Source organism: Lampris incognitus, chromosome 9 (assembly GCF_029633865.1).
Source record: "Lampris incognitus isolate fLamInc1 chromosome 9, fLamInc1.hap2, whole genome shotgun sequence".
Classification (NCBI taxonomy): domain Eukaryota; kingdom Metazoa; phylum Chordata; class Actinopteri; order Lampriformes; family Lampridae; genus Lampris; species Lampris incognitus.
The window spans coordinates 21,892,959-21,905,553 of NC_079219.1; the positions used below are offsets into that span (position 1 = coordinate 21,892,959).

Genomic DNA, 12,595 nt, shown 5'->3' on the forward strand with positions numbered 1-12,595 from the left:
ATAGCATACCAGCAATCGGCTATAATGTCCTAATGGGGTTAGCTGTGAGCTCAAACACAGGTACAACGTAGTGTCAAGAGTGTAACTTATAACACAGATGCTCAGTCTCCTGGGAGTGGGTGTAGAGCAGGTGGCACTTGGACAGTGGACTGCACCACTGGGCCTTCTTGAGGTTTCATGGGTCCAACTCAAAGAGACAAAAGAGAGGCACGGTCACCACTTGGGTGGCATGGTAGCTCAGTAGTTAGCACTGTTGCCTCACAGAAGAAACATCCAGGGTTCAAACCTGACTGGGGCTCTTTGTGTGGCATTTACATGTTCTCATTGCATTCATGTGGATTTCCTCCAGGTGTTGTGGTGGTTTCCCTCATACCAAAAGACATGCACGCTAGTTTTTGAGGCCAGTTCTAAGACCGCTCCACTGGCCTTAGAATTTGGAGTCGGTCCCCGGGGGCTGCACCGTGGCTGCCCAATACTCCTAGGTAGTTAGGATGAGTCAAATGCTGAGGACTAATTTCCCCATGGGAATCAATGAAGTAATTTAACCTGATAACCCCTATGACAAGATTGCACATAGGATTAATGAAAAACTGCAGTGTTTTTAAAACCAAACCCTATTTTCCTATTGTTAGGAGTCAAACTGAGCAGTGGGTAACATAATCTTTTTAATTAGTCCAGTATTTATCTAGAAAGCTAGCATCAACTAGCTGCTGTGCGTCAAGCTACAACGTAAACCTTCAGGGCAATAGTGCTCACCAAATAACAATAGTTTAAATAACTCTTCTTTTTTTTGGCTCTTGAGACGAGTCTGAAAATACCTTCATGAAAAGTCTGTGCCACAACCGCAGTTCTCAAGTACACACTCAGACACCGATGGTAGGTGGGGATGAAACAGCTCAAAAACATGAATAAAAACCACCAGAGCTTAAAATCACTTAAACCAAAGACTAAAACCAGACGTTTAGAGTCTTGTGGGGGAAAGAGCTACGCAGGTCCTGTCCCCACAGCCTCAGCTCTCTCCCAGAGTCTCTGGTGCTTCTTCATGGAGCAGCAGCCAGGTTTATAATTATGCTGCTGAGACTGCACCCCACTCTGCCACAACCTTCAATTATGAAAAGACAATCCAGAACAGTCAGCAGCGCAATGATATATATTTTTTTGCATTTCTCTCCAAACTCATGTTTGTTGTTTTGCTGTGACAACTTACCCCTTGCAAGACTACAGAGCAAGACTTCAGATTTCTACATAGCTTTAAGTCTAATTTTCTATGTTTGATATCATGGATAAGGTTCTTCAGACATTTCTCAAAACATTCTGAGCCTGTTAAAGCAAAAAAAAAAAGAACTCTTTTAGGTGGATGTTAATTGTTCAGTGCTATTGCCCTGAACATTACATCTTGGTGAAAAGAAGCGGCTGGCAACTCCACATGTATTGGAGGAAGCAGGTGGTAGCCTGCAGCCTTCCCCGGCTCAGCAGAGGGGGTGGAGCAGCGACTGGGACAGCTTGGAAGAGTCTGGTAATTGGCCAAGTACAATTGGGGAGAAAAAAAAGGGGGGGATTTATGACATTATAGGTGGATGTCCTCTATGATCATCATCATCGGTGGTCACTCAGGGTCAGATATGACCGTCCTCCCTCTGGGTCCTCAGATGGGTGTACAGGCCGATCCTGGAGCTGCATAAGGGAGTACGCCTGCACATGACAGCTTTTTACGTGGAGAGGCTGATGCGCCTGTAGCCACTACAGTCCTTAGCAGGGGGTGGCCAGAGTCTAACGGCATGGAGAACCAAGACGATTGGGGACCACCCTCTGTTGCAGCCTTCATCTGCCTTCACTGCCATTGTGATCTGGAGACATCTTCTGCCAGTTCCGCCATTGAGATCTTTGCTGGATCGCACTTCGTCTGGAACCTCCCCCTTGACCTATCTGCCTTGGGTGACCCTACCAGGAGCCAAGCTCCAGACGGCATAGCTCTTGGGATCATCGGTACACGCAAGCTTCTCCACTGCAGCAAGGTGGTGATCCAGGAGAAGCCTCAGAGATACTGATAGGTTAGTACACTGGGTCAGGACATGGGTGAATATATTAGGTCATTGTCTGAATTTGTCTTCAGTGTGAATGCTCACTGACACTGAGGCACACATCCTGTGTAATGGTAAATGGACCAACTCTTTCTTATACTGTATTTTCACATTAGTCTGGTCAGTCGTGAGTAAGCTGTTGTCACATGTGCGAAAACATCCTAAAATGGTTCCTGGATTTCTGTTTGAGTGTGTTTTGTGCTCACTGGTGCAGCTGTGTCATTCTTCCCCTGAAGCCAACTGACCCGATGCCTAACTCTTGCTTGCACACTTGACTTTATCATGGATTCACTCCAAGGTTGCCACTAAGGCTTGTAGGGACCAAGGGGCAAACTAATGAGCCCCGGGAGAGTCCTCTGATATGCTCAAGGCCTTTTTAGAAAACACAAAGACAAAAGGGGATGTGGGGACAAAGAGGGAGAGTTAGACTGAAGATTAGACTTACATCAAGGGGAAAAAGTTGTCAAGGGTGCAAGGCTATGGAGAGGGAGTAGTGAGAGCAAAGAGACCCCAATGTGATGGCCCAATGTTGGTAATCGGGAACAACAGAGCAAAGAAGGTCATGAGACAATTGGACATGAGTTTATGCAATTCTATTAGATTGTCAGAACTCAGAAATAGAAGGAAAAGAGCAATGATTCTGGGCTCACTCTTTTGTGAGATGTCCTGAATAGATGACCCATTAAGAGTGGGTGACTAAAACAGGAACTCAATCTAATGCCTCATTTCCCCCAAGTGATGAGCCTGGCATTAAGGACTGACCTCTCCCAGAGAGATCTCTTATTTTCTACAGTGGCCATGTGTAATCTCACACACCGCTGTTCCGCTTAATCTGAAAATGATATCAAACACATTAACACAGGCAAAGGCCTGGAAAATCCAATCTGAAGATCATACTGTGGCTCACTCCGACTTTATCATTCCACATGTGTGTTGTCATCTGTGGAGATAATGGACACTTATCTCCAATGGGAGAGAAGTTGGAGAGGAAGAGGGAGGTGCAGGGAGAAGAGTTCAGGGTGAAGTAGTACTGAATTGAACCACTTAAGACTGACATCAGCGGCGGATTATGGACAGGCTGTTTCTGAAAGTTGACACATCTTTTGGGTAAACGTAAGGCACAAGATAACTTCCCAGCCAAAGATGTAGCACAGTCCTTGAAGGCAGGTTGGTCAAGGTCAAATGGCAATGCCCATCCTGTCAGCATTCTTCAATTTTATTACAGCAATGAGCAATAAGAGACTATTACTATTTATGGTGCAAATGTGTTTCCTCCCCCTTATTCCTTCCAGCTGCTTTAACCTAGCGGCATATGTACATTAAGAAGGGAGCAAGGGCAAAATCTGTCTGGCAAAAACTGTCCTCCAGCCATTCACGATGAAATACCATGGCTGAATATGAAATAGACCTTGGCTCAGATATATTTTAGCTGAAGAGACTAATGAGAAGTGCCATGTCAACAGACAGTGGTATGCTGGCCAAAGACTCTTAATTTGACTTAATTTTCTATCATCAACGGGAAAAAACAAAGTGCCTGCAGCTCTGTAAGGTATCTGGTTGACAGTGTCTATCAGTGTCTTAAAACAACAGCAGAAGCTGCAGGTAAGGCAGAGTGCATCCTTCTGCTCAGCAGTTCTGAAACGAATGGGTTCTTTAGAGCCCACTTCATTTGCACTTGTGGAAAAAGGGCAAAATGGAAACGGAGTGCCCCTTGACAGTTCAACATTGAATGTATTTAATTAGCCAATTTACTCTCTGGTTTGCCGCCTCAGTGGTCACAGTGCTTCTTTGTGTTCTTTAAAAGTAATTGTCACTTGCAGCATCAGCATTCAGCAGATCCAGGCATGCAGATATATGAAAAAAAAATCATTGTCCCCCCTCCATTAAGAGCTTGTAAAAATAGACATAGGCAGACACACAATGTACCATTATGCAGTATTCCTAGTCAAAAAATAACCTATGCAGATCAAATGTCTTTCTCACTAGCCATGAAACGCAGGTGTAGGCTGAGCCATTACGTATTAAACCATTTTTCTCTGAATAGCTGACGGAGCTTTGCATGCATTGCACTGCCTAATTCTTTAAAATAGAAACAGAGAACATCTGATGTTTATGTACTAGCCACATCTTCCATGTGGTTAATAGGTTCAAAAACAGTTAATAAATATTCAAACAACAATGGTTGGTTAATCCTACACTCTGATAAGTACTATGTACGTTGGATAAGCCACAGTACTTCAATTTAAAAAGTTCAGTAGATGTACATATTTCCAATTAGAACTACAATATACAAAGCTTGTATGGCTGCAGCAACAAAATTTTATGTAAACACGTGCACGCACACATGGACACACACACTCCAAATCACACACTTAACATGCTGTAATTAAACTCAAGTGGAGAGCACACTACAGCTGCACCTTGGGGACATGAAGTGCCTCTAATATTGAGCTCCCACCAAGAATGAATCGAGGAACAACATCTCCCCACTTATTAATCAGTGGTGCTAAAAGTAGAAAACAACCCAAACAATGAAACATATTTTCTCGAATGACCAGCGTTTTAATCTCATTCAGTTCTTAATGACAAAGACTAAAAATTAAGTTTTGGAATTTACAATTATCCCCGTATTGACCTTTCAACAGAAACAATATCTTTTCAGTTACATATCAAGATTTAAAAAAATAACAAATCCTATAAATATCTAAGACTAGAGTACTCCCAGATATAAATTGCTGGATAGGTGTCCAGGTATACCGGCTTTGGCAGCAAATTGTCGTTAAACCTTCGTTACTGGCGTAAGCACCCAAGAAAGCATGCTATGAGAACCTGTTACCGTCTATAGGCCGGACAAACCAATGCACTCAATTTTCAAACAATCCATACGTAACATGTACAAAAATACAAAGTTCCTAAGTCAGCTGAAATGGGTGTTCTTTAAATTTCCTCCGTGGCAGATGAGTCGGGGCTTCTGGCCTCTGATCCCTCATTTAACAACCTCAAGTATGACACCTAAGAAAAACATGCAAAGGGGTAAGAGGTTGAAAATGACATATAAACCCCCCCCCCCAAAAAAACAACAAGCTGACCTCAACACTTTACAATGCAGCAGTTTGTATTGCTCACTATAGATAACTCTGTGCATAGGTGTACTAGACACACTACTTTATTCAAAAACAAGCAGCAGCAACAGTAGCACCCCCCCGCCCCCACAACCATTTATATAAAAGCAGATGCGGGAGATTTGATCAACAAAGCACACAAATTTACATAAGGATAAGAAAAAAGAAATCTTAAACTATTTGGTTTTATCTCTTCCTAGTGTTCTCACTACCTCTCCCATCTGCTCTTCCTGGGTGTTTGCCTGGTGCAGACAATGGTTTCACTCCAGTGGGAGCTCCATACTGGAATGATTGATGAGGGCATTTGCCTCACTCAAGGCCCTGTCTACTGTCTCTGTGCCCAGGTCTGTCCTCCATTCAAGCGCATCAACAGTAATTCATACGAATCATAACATACAACAACCAGAGGTGAACCTCTGGTTTGAAAATATGTCTAGGTCCTCAAAGGTAGTCGAGGTAAAAAAAAAAAAGACGGAAAAGAACCTCACATTGACTGCAACTTAATAAGAGGCCATAAAGATCGGAAGTAGGACAGCACGATATATCGTTTCAGCCTCGTCATTGACATGTGCGCACGCGCAATAGTCACATCGTGACTAACATCAGGGCATGTGATATGACGTAAGGCCAATTACCTCAAACACCTCATGAGAAAACTTTTTGCTGCTTGATACAAAAGGAAAACTTACACAGTTCTCATTTTCCATGACTAATCTACAAAAGAAGTCTGTCTGATATAACATAATTTACTCCGATTTAATGCTTGGAACTTGTCATTTCTCACTCCGTTTGGACAAATGACAAATCGACGTGATCGTTTGCTTCTCAGCTAGTGATGTGCAGATCGCAGTTATATCCGCGGGCACCGCAGTTAATCCACGGGTCGGGCGGGCCGAGTCAAAAAAATTATCATTCTGATTAGTAGTGAATGTATTGCGGGTGGGTGAAACAATACATAATTAATGAGGAAAATATTAATTACATGAACATATTTCAAGTTTCATTTTTCATCAGGCATGAATTAACAGACTAGACTCTCATTGCGCCAATTGTGGCGTCCATTTGTCTTAAGCAGCAATGGAGGCAAAAAAGATCTGAGAGAAATTTAAAAAAGGAGAATAAAAAAAAATAACAAAAAATAGGAAGGGCAGAAAAGTTCCGTGTGGGAATGATTTAGTGAAATACTTAACCATGACAAGTGTCATGCTGGGTATGTCATATGAAACAGCTGTGAAGTGCTGTATGTATATAATAGCCACAAAACTGGCACCTCCAAACATGGTGTATCATGTTACCATATCATCACACTTACATATATCCCACTGAGAAATAATAGTAATGTGTGATCGGGTACGTGCCTCTAAATTGGAGAAAATATTTCATTCGGGTGGGTGGTGGGTGGATGATGCATATGTATTGCTGGCTGCCGGCAATACATATGCATCATCCACCCACTACCCACCACCACCCATGTACCCTGGCTCTGCCAAATGACGGCAGCTAAACAGGTATGGGCTTGGCTAGTATTTGGATGGAAGACCTCCCGGGAAAACTGAGTTGCTGCCGGAAGTGGTGTTGGTGGCCCAGTAGGGGGCAGTCTTCCTTCTGGTCTTAATAAAAACAACAAATATCAAATCCCAATGCCGTGGTGAAACGAGGAAGTATAGCAAAGTATACAGAGGAAAAGGTTGGCAAAGAAGAAGTGGGATAGTCAGAGAGATGAAGAAAGTAGACAAGAGTACAAGGAGATGCAGTGTAAAGTGACGAGAGAGGTGGCAAAGGTAAAGGAAAAAGCGTATGGTGAGTTGTATAAGCCAGGGGTGGGCAATCTTATCCAGAAAGGGCTGGTGTGTGTGCAGGTCTTTGTTCCAACCAAGCAGTTACACAACTGTGTCTCATAATCAAGTTCCTCAGCAAAGACTCTACTGGTTGATTAGTGGGATCAGGTGTGTAATTGCTTGGTTGCAACAAAAACCTGCATCCACACCAGCCCTTTCTGGATAAGACTGCCCACCTCTGGGACACTAAGAAAGGAGAAAAGGACTTGAACCAGTTGGCTAGACAGAGGGACCAAGCGGGGAAGGATGTGCAGCAGGTAAGGGTGATCAAGGATAGAGATGGAAATGTGCTGACAAGTTAGGAGAGTTTGTTGAGAAGGTGGAAAGAGTACTTTGAGGGGCTGATGAATGAAGAAAATGAGTGAGAGAATGTTGGATGATGTGGGGACAGTGAATCAGGAAGTGCGGTGGATTAGCAAGGAGGAAGTGAGGGCAGCTATGATGAGGATGAAGAGTGGAAAGGCAGTTGGTCCAGATGACATACCTGTGGAGGCATGGAGATGTTTAGGAGAGATGGCAGTGGGGTTTTTAACTAGATTGTTTAACATAATCTTAGAAAGTGAGAGGATGCCCGAGGAGTGGAGAAGATGTGCAGAAAGGTAGCAACTACAGAGGTATAAAGTTAATCAGCCACAGCATGAAGCTATGGGAAAGAGTAATAGAAGCTAGGTTAAGAGGAGACGATCAGCGAGCAGCAGTATGGTTTCATGCCATGAAAGAGCACTACAGATGCGATGTTTGCTTTGAGAATGTTGATTGAGAAGTATAGAGAGGGCCAGAAGGACTTACATTGTGTCTTTGTGGATTCAGAGAAAGCATATGACAGGGTGCTGAGATAGGAGGTGTGGTATTGTATGAGGAAGTCGGGAGTTGCAGAGAAGTATGTAGGAGTGGTGCAGGATATGTATGAGGGAAGTGTGACAGTGGTGAGGTGTGCAGTTGGAATGACAGATGGGTTCAAGGTGGAGGTGGGATTACATCAAGGATCGGCTCTGAGCCCTTTTTTGTTTGTAATGGTGATGGACAGGTTGACAGATGAGATCAGGCAGGAATCTCTGCGGACTATGACTGCGGATGACATTGTGATCTGTAGCTAGAGTAGGCTGCACATTGAGGAGAACCTGGAGAGGTGGAGATATGCACTGGAGAGAAGAGGAATGAAAGTCAGTAGCAGCAAGATGGAATACACATGCGTGAATGAAAAAGAGGACAGTGGAATGGTGAGGATGCAAGGAGTAGAGGTGACAAAGGCATATGAGTTTAAACAGATATTTGCATCAAAATCTGACTTTCCCTGTTGTTAATCGATGTAAGAAGTGTGGATGTGATCAATGAGACAAATGATAGCCCTAAAATCACATTTATGGCCAGACAAGAGATATTGGTGGTCGAAATCTTATTACTGGTTGGCCAAAATGTGGTAACTTGCGGCGTCATGAATTACATTAGCATAGAGGGCGTATCCATAGTGGGACGCTATAAAAGTGGAGACGCACCCTTTTGGCTCAAAGGAATACAGCTGTATTGGCTGAGCAACATATTTGTGAGGCGAGTAGTCAACTTCCACTGAGAAAGAGGAATCGTCTTCCACTTCCACATCCTCAACCTCAAAGCTGCTGTCGGTTGTCTCGTCGCTCGCCTTTTTTTTTTTGGTGAAGTGACGACAGAGCAGGAAGGGGGCTGTCAACAGTGAGTTTCTCGTTTTTCTACGGCAAGCGGCAAGCGGTTTAGCCCCAGTGTTTAGCCCACCCAGCCACACCCACACGACTGCCCTGAATTTCAGTAGCCAATAGCTATGAAATCATAAAACCACACCTACCTTTCAGTTGTAATTCAAACCACCCGTGTTAAAAATGTGCTCAGAAACAGCATGAAGGTATCTCTTTAAATACTTTGGGTCAACTGTCCAAATTAACGTGGCATGCAGAAGGAGGTGAAGAAGAGAGTGCAGGCAGTGTGGAGTGGGTGGGGAACAGTGTCAGGAGTGCTTTGCAATAGAAGGGTACCAGCAAGAGTTAAAGGGAAGGTTTACAAAATGATTGTGAGACCAGCTATGTTATATGGTTTAGAGACAGTGGCACTGACAAAAAGACAGAAGGCAGAGCTGGAGGTGGCAGAGTTGAAGACGCTAAGATTTTCATTGGGAGTGATGAAGAAGGACAGGATTAGGAACTAGTATATTAGAGGGACAGCTCAGGGTGAATAGTTTGGAGACAAAGCAAGAGAGGCAAGATTGAGATGGCTTGGACATGTATGGAGGAGAGATGCTGGGTATATTGGGGGAAGGATGCTGAATATGGAGCTACCAGAGAAGAGGAAAAGAGGAAGACCAAAGAGGACGTTTATGGATATGGTGAGAGAGGACATGCAGGTGGCGGGTGTGAGAGACAACGATGCAGAGGACAGGAAGAGATGGAAATTAATGATCCACTGTGTTGACCCCTAATGGGAGCAGCCGAAAGTAGTAGTAGTAGTAGATCAAATCCCAATGCTCCAGTGCAGTGACGGGGACACTGTGCTGTAGGTGATGCCGTCCTTCGGATGAGACTTTAAACCAAGGTCCTGACTCACTGTGGTCATGAAAGATCCCATGGCACTTATCGCAAAGAGTAGGGGTTCCCCAGTGTCCTGGCAAAATTCCCAACCTGGCTTTCTCCATCTGGCCATCTTATCATCCCCTCATGTAATTGGCTCACTGATTCCTCCCTCTTCACCTCAAACTGTGGGGTGTGCGTGGGCTGAGCGTTCTGGTGCAAAATGGCTGCCATGCATCACCCAGGTGGGTGCTACACATCGGTGGTGGTTGAAGTGAGTCACCCACTTCAAAAAGAAGTGCTTTGGGTGTCTAGAAAAGCGCTATATAAAAATGTAATGATGATGATTACTATTATTATTATTATTATTATATGTGGATTCAGATGACGTCAGAGCCGATCTGCACGACTATTCTCGGCCGTCGCGCCACGTTGTCTATCTGACTCCATCTCCTCCTCTTCTCGTGAATGGCGAAAAAAGGCACCGCTCATTTTTCACAATTTCTCAGCAACTCCCCTACAAAATCAACCCAATCATTCTAGAATGACTAATTCTTTACAAATAGAGTTATTCAAGTCATCTGGTGAAAATACCTGTATTTTTTCATATTGCAATATATATCACAGCGAAAAAAAATATTGCAATGTGAAGTTTTTCTAATATCGTGCAGCCCCAATCGGACGTCTCTATCTATTGAGTTTAAATTACTGACTACAGGCTTCACTGTTTTTACACAATGACATTTTTATGAAGATTTAAAAAATGGAACAGTTGATTGCAAACCCAGTTCTCTTAACTTAAATGAATTATGTTGTACTTACAGCGCTGTGATTTATGATAAAATGTTGGTGTCATGGCAAAGACAAGACCAATAAATCTTCCTGTCAGGGGAAATTATCTCTGTTGCTTTACTATTTTTTTTCATCTGTCTGCATTTTTGAAGTGCAGATATAAAATATGAGGGCTTATCTCTTGGAGTACACCGATGCATTGAGAGGAGAAGGATATGACAAGGCGAAGGCTTGGCAAACCATTCTTACACAGCCACTCTTGAATGCTTATTGCCAGGCATTCTGTTATCACAGCACTCAAAAACTGGCAAGGTTGCAGGGAATATACCTCTCCACCTGATAAGAGAGCAAGTGAGAGCAAGAACAAGGGAAAGAGGGCGAGACAGAGCGAGAGAACATTTTGGCGAAAAAGGTGGACTAAGATAGGGGGTGAAAAACTCAATTGCAAACCCTTGCAGAACTGTTAAGAATGTTAACTCAGAGAATACCTTTAGACAGTGAATTCATTTCATGGCTGTGATGGTAATTCAACTCGCCTCTAGTTGTTTTTGTGTAACTCAAGCACATCTTTAAATCCAACTTTCATCGAGTTACAGATAGCCTAAAGAATGTCTAATGCTCGCCTTAAGATGAATGCACACATGACCAATAATAACCGGTAGGGAGTGCTACCTTGCATAGTATGAAAATAAATAAATATAACTGGGTCAGTGAGGAAAAAAATAGGTTGGTGGCAAGCAAGGTGGGGATTGAGATTTGGTCCAGAGGCGGAGAGGCGCACCTGCACCCAATTAACCTCTCTCCCATACATGGGTGGGTTATAATGGTGAGAGGGAGAGAAGCCCGAAGACTGAATGGGTAACTCGACTGCACAAAAAGAGGCTGGGAATGGCTATCTCTCACTTTTTATTAGCACAAGGAATATGAATTCTAGTTTTAGTTATGTTCTGAATGTAGATATGCAGTAGATATAATACTACACTACTGAGGTAATTAATTGTCACGATCAGTTCAATTGCCCTCTGACTTCAGCTCACAAGTATTCTCTGATGTTAGCACTGACAATACAGCATCCAAGAGCCCCACTCTGCCACCATATTCCTATCTTCAAGAGTCAACTGGCTCATGTGTAATGAAGTAAGGCATGCATATCTTTGGGGAAGGCAATTCATTTCAACGATGTGCAGTGGCTCCTTGTGTGACATAGTACGGATGGCAGAGGCATCTATGTGTGTGCATCTTTCTCTACCTCCATTACTTTCTTTATTCGGGCAGAGGAGATTTGATGGAGGAACTACTTAACACTCCGTTACAAGGGTGAGTCCAGAGATGGTGGAGGGGGGCAGGACGCAACCTCCCAGAACAGAGCCAAATGCTGGACATTCAAAATTATGACATGTTGGGTTTACAGTGCAAGCTTTTACATTCAAGCCACAGGAACAAAAACCACAAATATAATTATACACATGAACAGTTACGTCACATGGTACACCATCTCTTCTGTCACCACACATCTCTCTCTCTCTAATGCCCCCTCTACAGCGTGTGAGCTGGAGTGTTCTCATCTTAGATGAGACTCTCAGACCATCTCCAGTAACTCTAGATGGCTCTGTGATCACATTACTCTCCGTCCCCCGCTCCTCAACAGCAGCGCGGGCGGCTACTCTCAGGGAAGCTGAGATTGTTTGGAGTGTCAATATATCACCCCCCCCCCTTAACTTATGGCTGTCCCCCGCCGTGATATCCAGACAGCCACTGCTTCCTATGTCTCGGCTCCTGCCCTCGCCTTCTCCATTTCAGCAAGGTCTAATGGCTTTTCTCACTGCTGTGTTGTTTCAAAAGATAACTCGAGGAAATATCATCTCAAATATGAGTTTCGGTTCCTTGGTACTTGCCGAAAGCATCTTGTAACAGAGTATCATGAAAGAGTGCCTCATGACCCAGTGGGAGAGAAAAAGACAGTGGGTCCTGGAATTAAATTAATTTACGATCCTGGGGGTTTGTGGTGGGGGACAGAAACAGTAGTAGGCATCTTAATCATAAGCCCAGAGCATAATACCTTCATAATGAGACAGGAGCTTAGAGACCTTTGCTGGAAGAATTACAGAAAGATGCTCTGGTACAAGCGAGAATGCCCTCCATTCAAACATCTTCTTTAAGGGGAACATGGATAAATTTCAGCTCTGAACGGTTCTACATCCACAGGACAGTTTTGTTGCTGTAAATCA

The 12,595-nt window shown here is 43.6% G+C and overlaps 1 protein-coding gene across 1 annotated transcript in view; it reads right to left on the bottom strand.

Annotated features, from left to right (window-relative positions):
* Window positions 1-4,629: 4,629 nt before the first annotated feature.
* ube3d (ubiquitin protein ligase E3D) overlaps window positions 4,630-12,595 on the bottom strand; it is a 29,059-nt gene continuing 21,093 nt past the window's right edge. The window contains exon 11 of the mRNA XM_056285670.1: window positions 4,630-5,093. Within this exon, the coding sequence (XP_056141645.1) occupies window positions 5,019-5,093 (75 nt within the window). The 3' untranslated portion in view covers window positions 4,630-5,018. The remainder of the gene's footprint in view (window positions 5,094-12,595) is intronic.